General features: G+C 33.5%; 1 protein-coding gene across 1 annotated transcript; it reads left to right on the top strand.

Moving 5' to 3' along the window:
* Positions 1–727: 727 nt before the first annotated feature.
* On the top strand, positions 728–2,748 carry LOC140854360 (uncharacterized). The gene is made up of 6 exons (XM_073250242.1): positions 728–827; positions 916–1,118; positions 1,215–1,453; positions 1,579–1,964; positions 2,059–2,142; positions 2,223–2,748. The coding sequence occupies exons 1-4, from the start codon at positions 775–777 to the stop codon at positions 1,825–1,827; spliced, it is 744 nt and encodes a 247-aa protein (XP_073106343.1). The 5' UTR covers positions 728–774; the 3' UTR covers positions 1,828–1,964; positions 2,059–2,142; positions 2,223–2,748.
* The last annotated feature ends 14,524 nt before the right edge of the window (positions 2,749–17,272 follow it).

Genomic DNA, 17,272 nt, shown 5'->3' with positions numbered 1-17,272 from the left:
CAATGACTAATTTTAATTATATGGCACCACGATTTGTAGCAGCACCAATCGAACAAATGATTGACTTCAATGATATGATATAGCTCTCTGAAATTACTGATTTCAATGCTATATAGATACATGGGCCTACGCTGTGAAAAGATACATGCATGTCCGAATGATTGTGTTCTATTTCGGAAGGATAAACAAGATCTACAAGCATGTCCAATTTATCATTCAAGCAGATGGAAAGAAAGTCGTGGTAAGGATAAGAAGAAAAAGAAAATACCATGCAAGATTCTGCGGTACTTTCCGATTACACCACGATTGCGTCGATTGTTCATGTCGAGGCATACTGCTTGTGACATGCGGTGGCATAAGGAGGTAAATAATATGGATGATGATGTCATGAGACATCCATCAGATGGAGATGCATGGAAACATTTTGATCGTGAACATCCATGGTTTGCAACTGATTCACGAAATGTCAGGCTCAGCATAGGCATTTGTTTGATCCTGCACTATTCACATGTCCGAACGATGAACATCTTGAGAATAAAGTCTGTGCAATTATTGAAAACGAAGCATATCAAATGCAAGCACCAGATAACATATTAGTGCCAGATGATACGATTGACATAGGACAATTACAAAGAGACGACTATGAACCTGAGGATGTTTCTGTTGTTGGATCGTCCATAAGGGCACGGACACGAGCACGATCCAATAATGACTTCGTTAACGACAATGATGATAGTACTTCAGGGTCGAAGTCTTCTATGACTCCCGTCGAAGATGACTATATGGACACGAGTTCAGAATCTGAGAACAATAATTAATATGAATAAGTAATTCAATTTATTTTTTTTTATTATATCATGTAATACTTTTATTTTGTTGATTACTTACTGATTTAAATTATTTTAATCATTGCAGCATCATGACTGGTCCTGGACGTAGACATTCACGGGGTAGGCAGCAGGCTCCGCTTGATGATACACATCCTCACTTTAGCATTTTGCATGATGACTCAGAGGATTTAGATGAGACTCAGTTGCCCGAGTCCACAGAGCCGCCTAGTGCTCAGCCAGAGCTTGCCCAGCCGGAGGCCATGGTACCGCAGCATCATCCCCTTACAGGTACATCTCTATCAATTTATAAACCTTATATATTTTTTTGTTATATGCATTTAGTGATACATGATATATGTTCATTTCATCAATTTTTACATGTAGGAACACAGCATCGACGTGCAGTGCGTGGTCCTAGTAGGGGTCTTGTTTTGGAAAAATATGTGCATACACACAATGAAAAACCGAAGGTACATATATTTCGAGATCATCCGGTTGGCACAGAGGCCAGTATCGTCGCAAATGAGATCAGTTTGTATATGTGGAATCATTTTCCGTGGGCTGCTGAAAGTTTCAAGCATGTAGCTCCTCGATACCGTGATGCTCTAGTCTCTCACATCAGGGTAAGAATTAAATTTGGATGTCTTGCATATCATTACATGATCCATATTATTTTTGGTTATATAAATAAATTTTTTATTATATGAATAATTTCATGTATTTGCCTTTTGGTATGATTACTGTGTAGGATAATATTGACTTCGAGGATTGCACTGACGAAGAAGTGACGGCATGTATTCTCAAAATGGCTGCAAATAGATACAGAGATCGGCGATGTAGGCTTCATAAATACTGCAATGAGCTGCAGGCGAAGGGGATTGATCCTGTGACCCAGCCATACAGAAATTGGGCTGGGTCTAGTGACGATTGGCGGTGGTTATGTGAGCATTTTGGAACTGAGGTATTTCAGGTATGTCTAGTGTTCCAAGTTTTTTAATTATGTTATGTCCTTTATTGGTTATAATTGTATGTATTTTGTAGCGACGATCGGAGGCGAATAAGGTGAATAGGAGCAAGATTGATTCTATTCACACGCAAGGAAGTGCCTCTTTTGCACAGGGAATGAAGAGGATGGTATGTAACTACATTTGCAATCATACTTTGTAACTTTTTATTAAATATTTACATTATTTTGATATCTTTTTTTTCTTTTTTTTTGTTTGAACAGGGACTATCCGGAGTCGACGCCTATGCTAAATTCTATCAAAACAAGAGTGGTGAGTTCGTGACCGAGGAGGCGAGGCAGCGTCATGTAAGTATCATTACTCTATATTTTGAATACTTTTAAAGAGTTTGAAAAAAATTTATGATTTTATTTTGTTTATTGTGAAGGAAAAAATGTTAGAATTGAGAGAGCAGGCGACGAGGGAGGTGGGATCTGATGGTGATACTGGATCGCAGCAGGTTTGTTTGATGACAGATGATACGATTTTGGATACCGTCCTCGGGCGGCAGCTAGGATCTGGTCATAGCATGCGGTCCAAAAAATCACGCAGTTCGTCATCCGGCCGGTCTGATGATACATCGGTGCCAGAGGCAGTTAGGACATCCATGAGCATGATGCAAGATCAGATTAGTTACTGGATGAATCGTAGTCAGACGCTCGAGAGGATCGTAGCTGCGGTGGCGGGACGGCTCGGTATTGATGCTTCTGAGTTAGCACCTCTACAGCCACATGATGCCGCCTCTGCACCACCATCGCGACACGTATCGGGTCAGGGATCGACGCCTGGAGGAGGGAACGAGGCCAATGAGTCAGATCATACTTAGTTTGTACTTATTTTAAATTTAAAATGGTGTATGGACTTATATTTTTGTATATGACAAAGATGGTTATGAAACTTTTTGTTATTTGAAATTGGTCTTTTGACTTAGAATATTTTTATTGTGTTAACATACTGTTTATTTAAAATATGGTTGATCAGATAATTTGTATTTGAGCAGTTTTTTTTGAAAAATTAATAAAAATTTTATTTTTTATCCAAAATTTATTTTAGCGACGAAATATTAATTTCGTCGCAAAAAAATTTGTGAACCCAAAAAATAAAATATTTATTATTCATTGCGATGAAATTTTTTATTTCGTTGCTATTTTTGCGACGAAAGTCTTAGTTTCGTGGCTAAAAATTATAACTTTTGCGGCGAAATTTTTATTTCATCGCAATTATGCCAGAGAATATTTTTATTTCGTCATCCTTATAGCGACGAAATTATTATTTCGTCGTCATTATAGCGACGAAATTTTTTTTTTTGTCGCAACTTTTGCGATGAAATTATTTCGTTGCTATTTTAGCGATGAAAAAAAATTTCGTCGCTAAAAATTTAAACTTTTTGCAACGAAATTTTTATTTCGTTGCAATTTTAGCGACGAAATTATTATTTCGTCGCCATTATAGCGACGAAATTTTTTATTTTCGTCGCCATTTTAGCGACAAAAATTTTATTTCGTTGCTATTATAGCGACGAAATTTTTTTTCGTCGCAATTATAGCGACGAAATTTTTTTAGTTCGTTGCTATTATAGCGATGAAATTTTTTTTCGTCGCAATTTTTGCGACGAACTTTTTGCGACAAAATATTTTGCGACGAAATCCGTCGCTAAGTTTTGCGACGAAACTAATTTTCGTCGCAAAAAATAAGAAAAAAATTTTTTTAATCAAAATATTTAGCGACGAAATTTTTTTCGTTGCAATTTTAGCGATGAAAATTTAAGCTCTTGCGACAAAATATTTTCGTCGCTAATACAGTACATAACTTCGTCGTCTGGGTTTACTATTTTTTGCGACGAAATAAAATATTTTCGTCGCTAAGGTCTTTTGCTACGAGGCTTTCTCTACAAATTTTTAGCGACGATATATTTCGTTGCAAATACTATTAGCGACGAAAATAAGATTTTTAGCGACGAAAAAATTTCGTCGCAAAAAATCAAATTTTTTGTAGTGTATGAGACTACCATCACCATGTGCACCAATAATTGAATATAATGAGATCATGAGCATTCGCAATAATCATTCAACTGAGCAAGGTTTTCAGCTGACCTTGAGCAATGCAACAACATCTGGCAGAGATCATGTGGATCAGTTTGAAATGGCATATGGTGAAAGAGATAAAGTCAGAGATCCAATGAAACTACTTTATTATCAGCCAGCAATTGAAATAGATAATATTTTAAGTGATAGTATCGAACCAAAAGAGTTAGATGCTGATGAACGTAATAGACATGATGCTAGTTGCAGGCATGCTGAAAATTTTACTAAGCCGGATCCATGATTTGGCTTTGGATTTTTAATTTTAGGATTTTTCCATAGAATTACCTTATTAGAATTATGAAGTGCAAGAACTTGAATTTTGGGTTTGGCATTTTTTATGATACTTAGCATAAAAAATGTGTTTGTTTTTCTAGTATTTTTTTGAGTGCAGAAAGAAAAGAAGTGCAAGCAAATTTAAGGAAAGCATTTGCTCTCTTCTGATAAAAATATGCATTTGTTGCATAGATGGTTAGGAGAGCTTTTAGAAGTTTTTGAACTTTGTAGTTGATTTTAGTATTCTACATTTGATACTGAAGTAAGGTAGGCTTATTGTTCTTGCTAAGGGGAGGAAAGGGAAACATATGCATAATGATTCTACATTATAATATACTAGGATCACCTAATTATATTTCTCCAATATCTTTTCCAACTGTATCTGAATATCTTTAAATATCCTGCATTTTTGTAGCTTAGTGCCTTCTTAAAAATATTAAACATGACAAGATACTTTTAAAGATATATTTATTTATTTGAAGTAGTCAACAGTCATGATTGCCTAATTACAATTCTTTAAACCCTTATATTAATCAACAACAACTAACTTTCAAATGATGAAAGATTTTTAGTTTTATAGCCATTTTATATAGCAAGTGTTGCCATGAGATTTGAGATTCAATGTCATTTCAATTAAAAAAAATCTATAAAACATGTGGTAGATACACTGCCATGTTTATTGAATAATGAAAGTAGTCATTATATTGAACTTTCTAAAGTATTCTATGAAGCTTTTTATGGTAGGAACTTAAACTCTACTAACTATAGTTTTAACATTTTGTTAGAATATCAGCGCCAAGGTTTAAGGTACATAAAAGTGGATGTGGAAAATAACTTGCAACTTGCCAGAGATGGGCAATAAAATCCTTAGAAGTTCTTTTAAAAGTGAATCTTTTCTAGATGCATTAAAATTGCTGGACTGCTATATTACCTTAGTTGCAATTCAAAGAGGTTCTGGTCAAAGGCTAACCTGTGCTTAACATGTTTCTTTTTCTATTTCTTTTTTTATTGATAAAAACCTAACATGTTTCTTGGGCTACCCAATTCTAACCTAACCCTTCTTTGAACTTGACCATTCAAATTGAGAGGAAATGAAATTTGGATTGGCTTGGTCAGATTGCTCAAACTTCAACTAGAATCCAACTGAGCATTGAATCATGTTGCCATTTACCCACTAAAATCCAACCCAGCATAGCTGTATAAAGTTCCAATCATACTGAAGCATTGGTCTGATCTGATCGGGGCCTGTACATGCACCTAAATGTTATCATGAATCATATCATGTCCAACTAGGTATAGCCTGTGGTACGAATTATCAAGTACTACATAGGCCAACAGCAAATACTTGATGGTTAGTTAAATTCTTGAAAACGTAGATAAATATAATCTTGCTGGGGTTAGATGCTTTTTTACTGCAATTGGGTTCAATGTTTAGGATTTTGAGAGAAATACAAACCATGCATTATTTTTATCATGAAACAGCATACTTGTTAATACCGTTTATTTAGGTTAGATAATTTATATGATCATGGATTCATGGTCACAGACCGATTATTTGGCATTCTATATTTGGAACAGATAAATAGATAGACAGTAGATATATATTAAGGAGACAAATATTATGATGGCCACACTATTGACATGTGAAAGGATCATGGGTATTGGCCAAGTATGGGGGGTTATAAAGCTAAGCTGAATTTAATGGTATGGTCCCATCATTAGCAGTAGAACCAAGTGTGCAAATTACACCAAATGTGCAATTGACTGAACTTAATGATATGGTCGCACCATCAGCAATAGCACTAAGTGAGCAAATGATTGATTATTATGGAATGGTACAACAATTAGTAATAGCAGCAAGGATGCGAATGACTGAATTTAATGGTATGTTCCAACCATCAGCAATAGCACAAAGTGGGCAGATGATTGATTTTAATAGAATGATACCACAATTAGGAGAAGCCTATGCTGAGCTAATGGATAATCATGGTTGCATGGTACAAAAAATAGCAATATCACCAATTGAGCCAATGACTGATTTCAACTATATGGCACCACGATTTGCCGCAGCACCAATCGAACAAATAATTGGCTTCAATGATACGATACAGCTCTCTGAAATTGCTGATTTCAATGCCATGAGACAACCATCACCATGTGCACCAATGACTGAACATATTGGGATCATGAGCACCCACAATTATTATTCAAGTGGGCAAGGTTTCCAGCAGAACTTGATCAATGCAACGACATCTGACAGAGATCATGTGGACCAGTTTGGAATGGCATATAGTGAAAGAGATGAAGTCATAGATCGAATGAAACTGCTTTGTTATCCACCAGCAATTGAAATAGACAATATTTTAAGTGATAGTATCGAACCAAAAGAGCTAGATGCTGATGAACGTAGTAGACATGATGCTTATGATGCTGGTTGCTGGCATGCTGAAGATTTTTCTAAGCCAGTTCCATGATTTAGCTTCAGATTTTTCATTTTAGGATTTCTGCCATAGAATTACTTTATTAGAATTATGAAGTGCCAGAACTTGAATTTTGGGTTTGCCATTTTTTTGTGATATTTAGCATCAAAAAGATGTTTATTTTTCCAGTATTTTTTTGAGTGCAGAAAGAAAGAAAGTGCAAGCAAATTTAAGGAAAGCATTTTCTCTCTTCTGATAAAATTATGCATTTGTTACATAGATAGTTAGGAGAGCTTTTAGAAGTTTTTGAACTTTGTAGTTGATTCTACATCTGATACTGAAACCAGGTAGGCTTATTGTTTTTGCTCAGGGGAGGGGAGAGAAATATATGCATAGTAGTTCTGCATTATAGTATACTAGGATCACCTAATTATATTTCTCCAACATCTTTTCCAATAGTATCTGAATATCGTGAAATATCCGGTATTTTTGTGGCTTATTGCTTTCTTAAAAACGTTAAATATGACAAGATACTTTTAAAGATATATTTATTTATTTGAAGTAGTCAACAGTCATAATTGCCTAATTACAATCCTTTAAACCCTCATATTAATCAACAAGAGCTAACTTTCAAAAGATGAAAGATTTTTGGTTTTATAGCCATTTTATATAGTGAGTGTTGACATAAAAATTGAGATTCAATGCCATTTCAATTAAAAAAAAAATCTATAAAACGTGTGATAGATATACTGCCACGTTTATTGAATAATGAAAGTAGTCATTGTATTGAACTTTCTAAACTATTCTATAAAATTTTTTATGGTAGGAACTTAAACTCTACTAACCATAATTTTAACATTTTGTTAGAATATACTACCGACTCCAGATTTCAGAAACTATACTACCAGACTCCAGATTTCAATAAAAATAAATGACATTATTTTAGCTCACCGCTCCTCTTCATTTTCTTCAAAGGAATACATTTTCTCCCTATGAGCTTCAGGGCAATGTTTTGTTTTATTTGTTCTTACCATTCTAAGTTCAAGTGATACCGTTTCGTCTTTAAATTGGTGAACGCCCATTCTATCCTTTTATTGTTGGTTTTATTTGTTCTTTATTCTAGGAAATTACGAGCTTTCTGGAGAAGAAAAATTTTATTTCTTCACTTCAAGAACACGCAAATATCCAAATGAGAGCCATCCAGCTCGCGCTGCTGGTGGTGGATATTGGAAAGCCACAGGGTCTGAAAAAAAATCTACAATGATGATGATGAGCTAGTGGGAGTGAAAAAAATCTTGGTATATTATAGAGGAAAGGCTAAAGAAAATGATGGTGTAAAGACTGACCGGATAATGCAAGAGTATATAAGTGAGATCATAACTTGCAAGCCTGGTGATTCAGTGAAGGTAAGTGAATAATGATTTAATGTAAAGCGAGCTTTATAAGTATTTATTGTTCTTTCTTATTATTTTTTGGATATATTTTTCTTTATAACAAAATTACATATTAAACATTCTTATAAAGCTGATATTGTTTCTTCTATCTCTCTCTTTCAGCTTGATGATTGGGTCTTATGCTGCATTCATAAAAAAAGAGGTGCTGTAGACAATCCTCACAAGCTACAGAATGTTTCTCAAGCTCAATCAGACATGCCAACCGAACAAGATGCTAAGAATAATCAAAGCTATCAGACTTTTATTGACTCAAATGGTGACTATGGTAATGCCATTATGGTACAACGATTAGTAACAGCACCAGGTGTGCAAATTACTGAATTTAATGATAGTATGGTCCCATCATTAGCAGCAGAACCAAGTGTGCAAATTATACCAAGCATGCAATTAACTGAACTTAATGATATGGTCACACCATCAACAATAGCACCGAGCGATCAAATGATTGGTTCTAATGGAATGCTACAATAATTTGCAGTAGCAACAAAAAGCTGAGAATTTGAGAGTGCACCGTACTAAACACATCGGCTTCTCAATCTCCTTTTCTTTGGCATATTCTTTAGCCGCTTCACAGGTACACTTGGGAATATTAGAGAGATTCTCCAATTTATCCCACATGCCCTTCAGTTTGGTGTAGTAACTCACCACCGTGAGTCCCTCTTAGTGGAGAAGACTTACCTCTGTCTTGATTTGGTGTACTCTTGGCACATTCCCTTGGGAAAATCTCTGTCGGAGATTATGATAGCCCGGCCTGGCCCATGTAAGAATCCCAGCCAAAGTCCAAAAGAACAAAAAAAAACAGAAAAACAGGGGAGAAGACTCCCAAAGGGAGTCTTCTTCCTCCTCTCGCCGGGTCCCAATCGAAGTCGGAGACGAGCTCCCTCCGGCCCTATTTAAGGAGGAGAACCCTCTTCTCTCCTCTCATCGAGAAATCTCGAGGTAAAATGGTAGAGATCGCCGGAAAATCCATCGTGGAAGACCGTCCCTGTGCCGTCCAATTTTTCGTCGGAAAAGCTTCACCGGCGATGGAGGTAAGCCTCCTCCCCTTCCTCTCTTCTCCCCCTTCCTTCCCGTGTCGATGTGCACACTCACCGGCGACCGAAGTCGTCAGATTTTATTGCGGAAGTAACCTTCATTTTTTTGCCATTTCTCTTCGATTCCGACGCCAGTGGTCACCGCCGACCATCGGGTTTGGCCCCCCTCTTACCGTCGGATCGCCCCCCTTCGGCCGTCGACCATCCCCATGCCGACTGCATAGTCGATCGGCCAACCAATGAGGGGATTAAAGATCCCCTGTTTCGGTCAAAACAACCCACGAAGAAGAAGAAAAGAAAAAGAAAAGAAAAAGAAGGAAAAGAAAAGAAAAAGAAGAAAAAGAAAAGAAAAAGAAAAGGAAAAAAAGAGAAGAAGAAAAATAAAATAATAATATAATAATAATAATAATAAATAGGATTTTCTCTCCTCTCTCTTCCGTGAAGGAAAAAAAAAGAGAAAGAAAGAAAAGAAAAAATAAAAAAATAAAATAAATTAATTTATAAATAATAAAATAAGAGAAAGAGAGTTTCTCTCTCTTCCCTCTCTCCTTTCAGTTTGGACTAGTATTTTCTCTCTCTAAAATTAAACTTTTTCTCTCTACTTTCTCTCTCTAGAATCATCTCTCTAGATTATTTCTCTCTCCTAAGATTTTTAGAATTTTGAGAAGAATGATGATGAATTTAAATGATCCTCGTGATGAATTTTTGATCTGTGATCGTCGGACGGTATATCGACATCCATTTTGATCAAATTAGATATTTTTAGATTTTAATTTTTATAATTTTATTAAATTATTCACATGATAATTTCAGCATGAATTGATCCGATCGATCAGATTTGTTGAATCATATTGTCTGAAGAATTCAAGATGAGTTTTCTCTCTCTAAAATTTTTTCTCTCTAGAATTTTCTCTCTCTAAAGTCATTTCTCTCTCTCGATCGATTTCTCTTTATTGATGATTTATCTTTTAATAGTCCTGATCTGATTATAATGAAGAACCCTGATCCATGATTGTCAGACAGCGTACTGGCACCCACTTTAATCAGATCATGAATCTTTAGATTTGATCATCCATGATTTCGATCTAGCCATGACTTGATTTGATCATGTTGATTTTACCACTCGAGATATTGGATCAATCATAATATTGGATTGTGTTATCTGATCAATTCGAATTGTACCTCATGAATTCTCTCTCCTCTGATTTTCTCTCTCTACTTGATTTTATGAAATCGATGAAGAAACCTCGATCCTATCACTTCGAATCCGATTTGATCTGATAGTCAAACTTTGGATCATTTAGGTTCTAATTAGATTTTGATTAAATGAAATTAGATGATCGGACCCAATCTAAACCGTTGAAATATGGTATTCGTATTCTTTCTAATTATTGAAATTGATTCTGTATAGGATTGTGGATGTTTGATCATGGGATATTACGATATGATCTACGAACAAAATTTTTGAAAAAAAATTATAGAATTATATGGATTTATTAGAAATACGTTTGAGGTAAGTAATGTTTCACTTTTTCTAGATTTATCGATAAATTATAATATATTTTTTTGACATGATTTGTGAAACGATGCATGAATTGGATGAATGGTATTTTGTTATGAAAATATCTTATTTGAAATGTTATGATGAAGCATGATTAAACATATTGATTTCATGATGCATTCTATTGATTGATTTCGATACTACATGATTATATATTTTATTATCAAAATTAGGATATGAAATATGATTTATGAAGAATTATGATATAAGAAACATTATGAATTGACAACCTGACTATGTAAAGGACCCCGCCAATGGGGGCATATACGTTGGCAATTGATTGTCCTGAGGGTTTATGTCGCCAGCGAAACCAGCGACATGTCGCCAGAGAGACCAGCGGTTCCGAAGGACTTTGCTGCCAGATGATTCGCAGCTCACCGCAAGAAGATACGCGGTATTATGACCCTGCCACAGAAAAAATATGGTCATAGCTCATGGTTGATGAAAAAAATTTAAGAACGAAAGAAATTAAAATTTGAAAAGAAACTTGAATTTTCGAAAAAGAAATGAATTTGGCATGAATTATGTTGCATAATTGAAATTGATTTCGAATTGATGAATTCTATATGCTTATTTTCTATAAATGATTCTTTACTTAAATACCTAATAAAATCTGTTGAAAAGTGATCATTGCTTACTGAGCTGTCTAGCTCATTACCTCCTATTTTACTATTTTTACAGATATTGAGGAATTAAGATGATACAAGATATGAATGGAAGAGTGATCAGAAGCAGAATCTCTATACTTTTATTTTCGGTTGAAAGTTTTATTGAATTTGATGTAAGGACTATGAATCATTGTTGAATTTATTGAGATATTAAAGAATAAATTTAGATCGTTATATTTTAGATTTAAATTATTGATTAATTATTCTGCTGTTGTTTTAGGATAGTATGATAAGATGCCTTGCATGCTTATGGGAAGAGTTTTCTATGAGTATGCGGCGGTTGCCATGACCCTCGATTCACAATCTCGGATCTGGGGTGTGACAATTAATATGGTATCAGAGCATAAGTGGATGAATTATGAAATATAGAATCAGATATATAATGGATATGAGTAGATAGACACTAGGGACATTATAGTGTAGATCTTTGATGATTGTAGTGGGAGAAATATTTAAAAATTTTAATAAACATTGAGATTATGTATAAAAGGATCGCAAGAGATTATGACATATGGAGTTTGAAATATGATGGATAATCTATAGATCATGATATGATTAGTTAGATCTTGATCGAAAGTAATCACAAAAGGATTGATATAAAATTTTATTGTGCATTATAGTTATTAATTTGATCATTGGTTTTCAAGTGAATCGTAAGTTCAAATTCGATATGAGAATAATACTATGATATTACTTCTAGTTGAGAAGTTGACTATTATTGACAAGATAAAGATTTGACGATAAAATATTGTTCCAGGATGGACTAAGAAAAATCTTTTATTATGCTTGATTGGAATATTTATTGAAATTGAATTTGGTATGTGGATTATATATAAAGTGGCATAATAGGATGAATGCATATTTGAGGATATTGCAAAGAAATATATTTCTTATTGATGAAATCGATTATGAGGCTGTAGAATATTCATCGTACTGGAATCTTTAATCATCATCCTTAGATCTAGATAATAGATCTTATTTTGTCTCTAGGAGACTACATGATGTGTATGAAATTTCAATTTAAAGATTTCGTATCTAAGTTGATCAAGAGATTTTTTGATATTATTGTTGAGGTTGTTAATAAAAAATTGATATCTTTAGATTAAGATAAAAGATCTGATTTATATTTATTTCAGATTAAGGGATCCATGTGAATTTACAATTTAGAATTTTTGGATTTAGAAATTGATATAAAGTTCTTTTACTTTTGTTAACGAGGTCCCTAATTGAATCTACTATTAAATAGAGATTTGATTTTTTGAAGCTTGTATGATTGTTATAAAAGGATATTTGATAGATATTGAAGATCCTGATGATAGAAATTTTAGAAAAAAATAATGATTTGAAGTTCTTATATATTAAGATTATGTCCAAATTTGATGGAGCATCGAAGGATTTTTTTTCTTCATTAATTTGACTTATAAGGATTTTTGGTTTAAAAATTATCGAATTGAATTGATATGAGAATTGAGATTTGATTCATATTGATTATAGTAAATCTATATGATGGTTTAAATATGATATTGGACTCAAGGGTTAATCAAGATTATTGTACACTAGTAAAGGTATGAATGAGAGTCGAAAGTTAATCTTTGATTTCAATTGAAATTTAAAATTTTAGGATAAAAAAATAATTTGATCAAACTTTTTTTGTGAACCTAAGAAATTTTGATTGTTAGATCAGAGTACACAGCGGAAGCATGGTAATCTGGACTACTTTGAGTAAGTCAGGAATGTTGATTCTTTGAATCAAAAAATTATGATAGATGATATAGTTTGATACAAAAAATTTATTGATATTAGAAAGAATAAATTTTGAATCATTTTAGATATCCTAATGTGATTTTTAAAAAGTAGTGCTTCCACCTACTATACTACAAAAATATTTAGCATCCTAATTCTAGGATGAGTGGATCCTTGATTTTTGATTTTAGATTTAAAATATTTAGAGATAAATTTTCTCTATCCTAAAATTAAATTTTATAATTCTCTATTTGTTAGAAAGAATTTGAGATTGTTTATCGAATAATGATTTCGATCTTAGATTATTATACTCAAATATTTATCTTCAGAGTATAATAAAATTTGAAGTTTGGACTCTTTTGATCATTATTATTTCTCTGACTGAATAGAAAAGATTGTGGTTTATCTATTGATATTGACGATGATTCTACAAAAGATAGATTGGAGTTATTTATAATTTAAGTTAAAAATGAATCGATTAATTAAGAGTTGTTAATGTTTAGATAAAGAAAATTGATATACTTACTTAGAATAGAGACATTGATTTTGATTATAAGAAAAATATAGTTTTGATTTAGATTAATTTTTGAGTTATTAATTTTTATTATGGAATGACTTAATGATAAAATTTGCTTCAAGAATTAGAATATTTAAGAGTTTGAGGGTTTGAGTAAGAAAATTTCGATGACTAGAAATAGTGATATTGATTCAATCAACAATGGTGACATTGATCTTTATGAAACGACTTAATGATGAAGTTGTATCGAGAATTAAAATATCAAAAATTTGAGAATGAGATTGAAATGATAAATCTTCAACTTTTGAAAGTACGAATAAGAGAAAATATTTTTGAATTTTGATTGATTTGGATGTCATAGTATAATTTACAAAAGTATGTTTTCCTATCTTATGATGGATTGAAATTAAGAGTGGTTAATATTTTAAAATAAAAAAAAAAATGAATGATGATGATGAATGAAGTTCTTATGCAAGAATAGAGATATTGACCTTCTTCTATTCACAAGAGATAGATTTGATTTTAATTTGAGTCGTGAGATATTGAACATTAATTTTTACAGAAAATGAGATCATAATTTCAAAATCTTGAAATATTAAAAATTTTTGAGACGTTGATCTTGATAAATAAGAAAATGAATGGTTCCGTTTCAGATAGATATTTGATGTACCGACTTTTCTCTTATGAAATGATTTAAGAATGAATTTATATCAAGAATTAGAATATTGAAATATTTGAGGATGAGATTCAAGTAAGAAACTATGAAGACTCAAGCAAAAAAAATTTTGAGGATAAAATTTCTTTTAGAGGGGAAGAATATGATAGCCCGGCCCGGCCCATGTAAGAATCCCAGCCAAAGCCCAAACGAACAAAAAAAAAAAAGAAAAACAGGGGAGAAGACTCCCGAAGGGAGTCTTCTTCCTCCTCTCGCCGGCTCCCAATCGGAGTCGGAGACGAGCTCCCTCCGGCCCTATTTAAGGAGGAGAACCCTCCTCTCTCCTCTCATCGAGAAATCTCGGGGCAAAACGGTAGAGATCGCCGGAAAATCCACTACGGAAGACCATCCCTGTGCCGTCCAATTTTTCGTCGAAAAAGCTTCACCGGCGACGGAGGTAAGCCTCCTCCCCTTCATCTCTTCTCCCCCTTCCTTCCCGTGCCGATGTGCACACTCGCCGGCGACTGGAGTTGTCGGATTTTGTTGCGGAAGTAACCTTCATTTTTTTGTCGTTTCTCTTTGATTCCGACGTCGGTGGTCACTGCCGACCATCGGGTTTGGCCCCCCCTCTTGCCGCCGGATCACCCCCCTTCGGCCGTCGACCATCCCCGTGCCGACTGCATAGTCGATCGGCCAACCAATGAGGGGATTAAAGATCCCCTGTTTCGGTCAAAACAACCCACGAAGAAGAAGAAAAGAAAAAGAAAAGAAAAAGAAGGAAAGGAAAAGAAAAAGAAAAGAAAAAGAAAAGAAAAAAAAAGAGAAGAAGAAAAATAAAATAATAATATAATAATAATAATAATAAATAGGATTTTCTCTCCTCTTTCTTCCGTGAAGGAAAAAGAAAAAAAAGAGAAAGAAAGAGAAGAAGAAAGAAAAAAATAAAATAAATTAATTTATAAATAATAAAATATGAGAAAGAGAGTTTCTCTCTCTTTCCTCTCTCCCTTCAGCCTGAACTAGTATTTTCTCTCTCTAAAATTGGATTTTCTCTCTCTATTTTCTCTCTTTAAAATCCTCTCTCTAGATTATTTCTCTCTCCTAAGATTTCTAGAATTTTGAGAAAAATGATGATGAATTTAAATGATCTCGTGATGGATTTTTGATCTGTGATCGTCGGACGGTATACCGACACCCACTTTGATCAAATTAGGTAGTTTTAGATTTAAATTTTTATAATTTTATTAAATTATTCACATGATAATTTCAGCATGAATTGATCCGATCGATCAGATTTGTTGAATCATATTGTCTGAAGAATTCAAGATGAGTTTTCTCTCTCTAAAATTTTTTCTCTCTCTAAAGTCATTTCTCTCTCTAAAGTCATTTCTCTCTCTCGATCGATTTCTCTCTCTTGATCGATTTATCTTTCAATAGTCCTGATCTGATTCTAATGAAGAATCCTGATCCATGATTGTCAGACAGCGTACTGGCACCCACCTTAATCAGATCATGAATCTTTAGATTTGATCATCCATGATTTCGATCTAGCCATGACTTGATTTGATCATGTTGATTTCACCACTCGAGATATTGGATCAATCATAATATTGGATTGTGTTACCTGATCAATTCGAATTGTACCTCATAAATTCTCTCTCCTCTGATTTTCTCTCTCTACTTGATTTTATGAAATCGATGAAGAAATCTCGGTCCTATCACTTCGAATCCGATTTGATCTGATAGTCAAACTTTGGATCATTTAGGTTCTAATTAGATTTTGATTAGATGAAATTAAATGATCGGACCCAATCTAAACCGTTGAAATATGGTATTCGTATTCTTTCTAATTATTGAAATTGATTCTGTATAGGATTGTGGATGTTTGATCATGGGATATTGCGATATGATCTACGAATAGAATTTTTGGAAGAAAATTTATAGAATTATGTGGATTTATTGAAAATACGTTTGAGGTAAGTAATGTTTCACTTTTTCTAAATTTATCAGCAAATTATAATGTATTTTTCTGACATGATTTGTGAAACGATGCATGAATTGGATGAATGGTATTTTGTTATGAAAATATCTTATTTGAAATGTTATGATGAAACATGATTGAACATATTGATTTCATAATGCATTATATTGATTGATTTCGATACTACATGATTATATATTTTATTATCGAAATTAGAATATGAAATATGATTTATGAAGAATTATGATATAAGAAATATTATGAATTGACAACCTGACTATGTAAAAGACCCCGCCAATGGGGGCATATACGTTGGTAATTGATTGTCCTGAGGATTTATGTCGCCAGCGAGACCAGCGACATGTCACCAGAGAGACCAGCGACAAACCGTCAGAGAGACCAGCGGTTCCGAAGGACTTTGCTGCCAGATGATTCGCAGCTCACCGCAAGAAAATACGCGATATTATGACCCTGCCATAGGAAAAATATGGTCATAGCTCATGGTTGATGAAAAGAATTTAAGAACGAAAGAAATTAAAATTTGGAAAGAAACTTGAATTTTCGAAAAAAAATGAATTTGGTATGAATTATGTTGCATAATTGAAATTGATTTCGAATTGATGAACTCTATATGCTTATTTTCTATAAATGATTATTTACTTAAATGCCTGATGAAATATGTTGAAAAGTGATTATTGCTTACTGGGCTGTCTAGCTCATTACCTCCTATTTTACTATTTTTACAGATATTGAGGAATTAAGATGATACAAGATATGAATGGAAGAGTGATCAGAAGTAGAATCTCTATACTTTTATTTTCGGTTGAAAGTTTTATTGAATTTGATGTAAGGACTATGAATCATTGTTGAATTTATTGAGATATTAAAGAAGAAATTTAGATCGTTATGTTTTGGATTTAAATTATTGATTAATTATTCTGCTGTTGTTTTAGGATAGAATGATAAGATGCCTTGCATGCTTATGGGAAGAGTTTTCTATGAGTATGCGGTGGTTGCCATGATTCTCGATTCACAATCTCGAGTCGAG

Source organism: Elaeis guineensis, chromosome 1, assembly GCF_000442705.2.
Source record: "Elaeis guineensis isolate ETL-2024a chromosome 1, EG11, whole genome shotgun sequence".
Classification (NCBI taxonomy): domain Eukaryota; kingdom Viridiplantae; phylum Streptophyta; class Magnoliopsida; order Arecales; family Arecaceae; genus Elaeis; species Elaeis guineensis.
The sequence above is the reverse complement of the archived record's forward strand: the minus strand, read 5'-3'. Positions and strand labels throughout refer to the sequence as shown.

What these genes read in the sequence shown, in the direction of transcription:
- LOC140854360 (XM_073250242.1), top strand. Translation starts at nt 775, where the DNA reads ATGACTATATGGACACGAGTTCAGAATCTGAGAACAATAATTAATATG. An exon ending in ACAATAATTAATATGAATAA is followed by an intron (nt 828 to 915) that starts GTAATTCAATTT and finishes TAATCATTGCAG; the next exon opens with CATCATGACTGGTCCTGGAC. An exon ending in CTCTAGTCTCTCACATCAGG is followed by an intron (nt 1,454 to 1,578) that starts GTAAGAATTAAA and finishes ATTACTGTGTAG; the next exon opens with GATAATATTGACTTCGAGGA.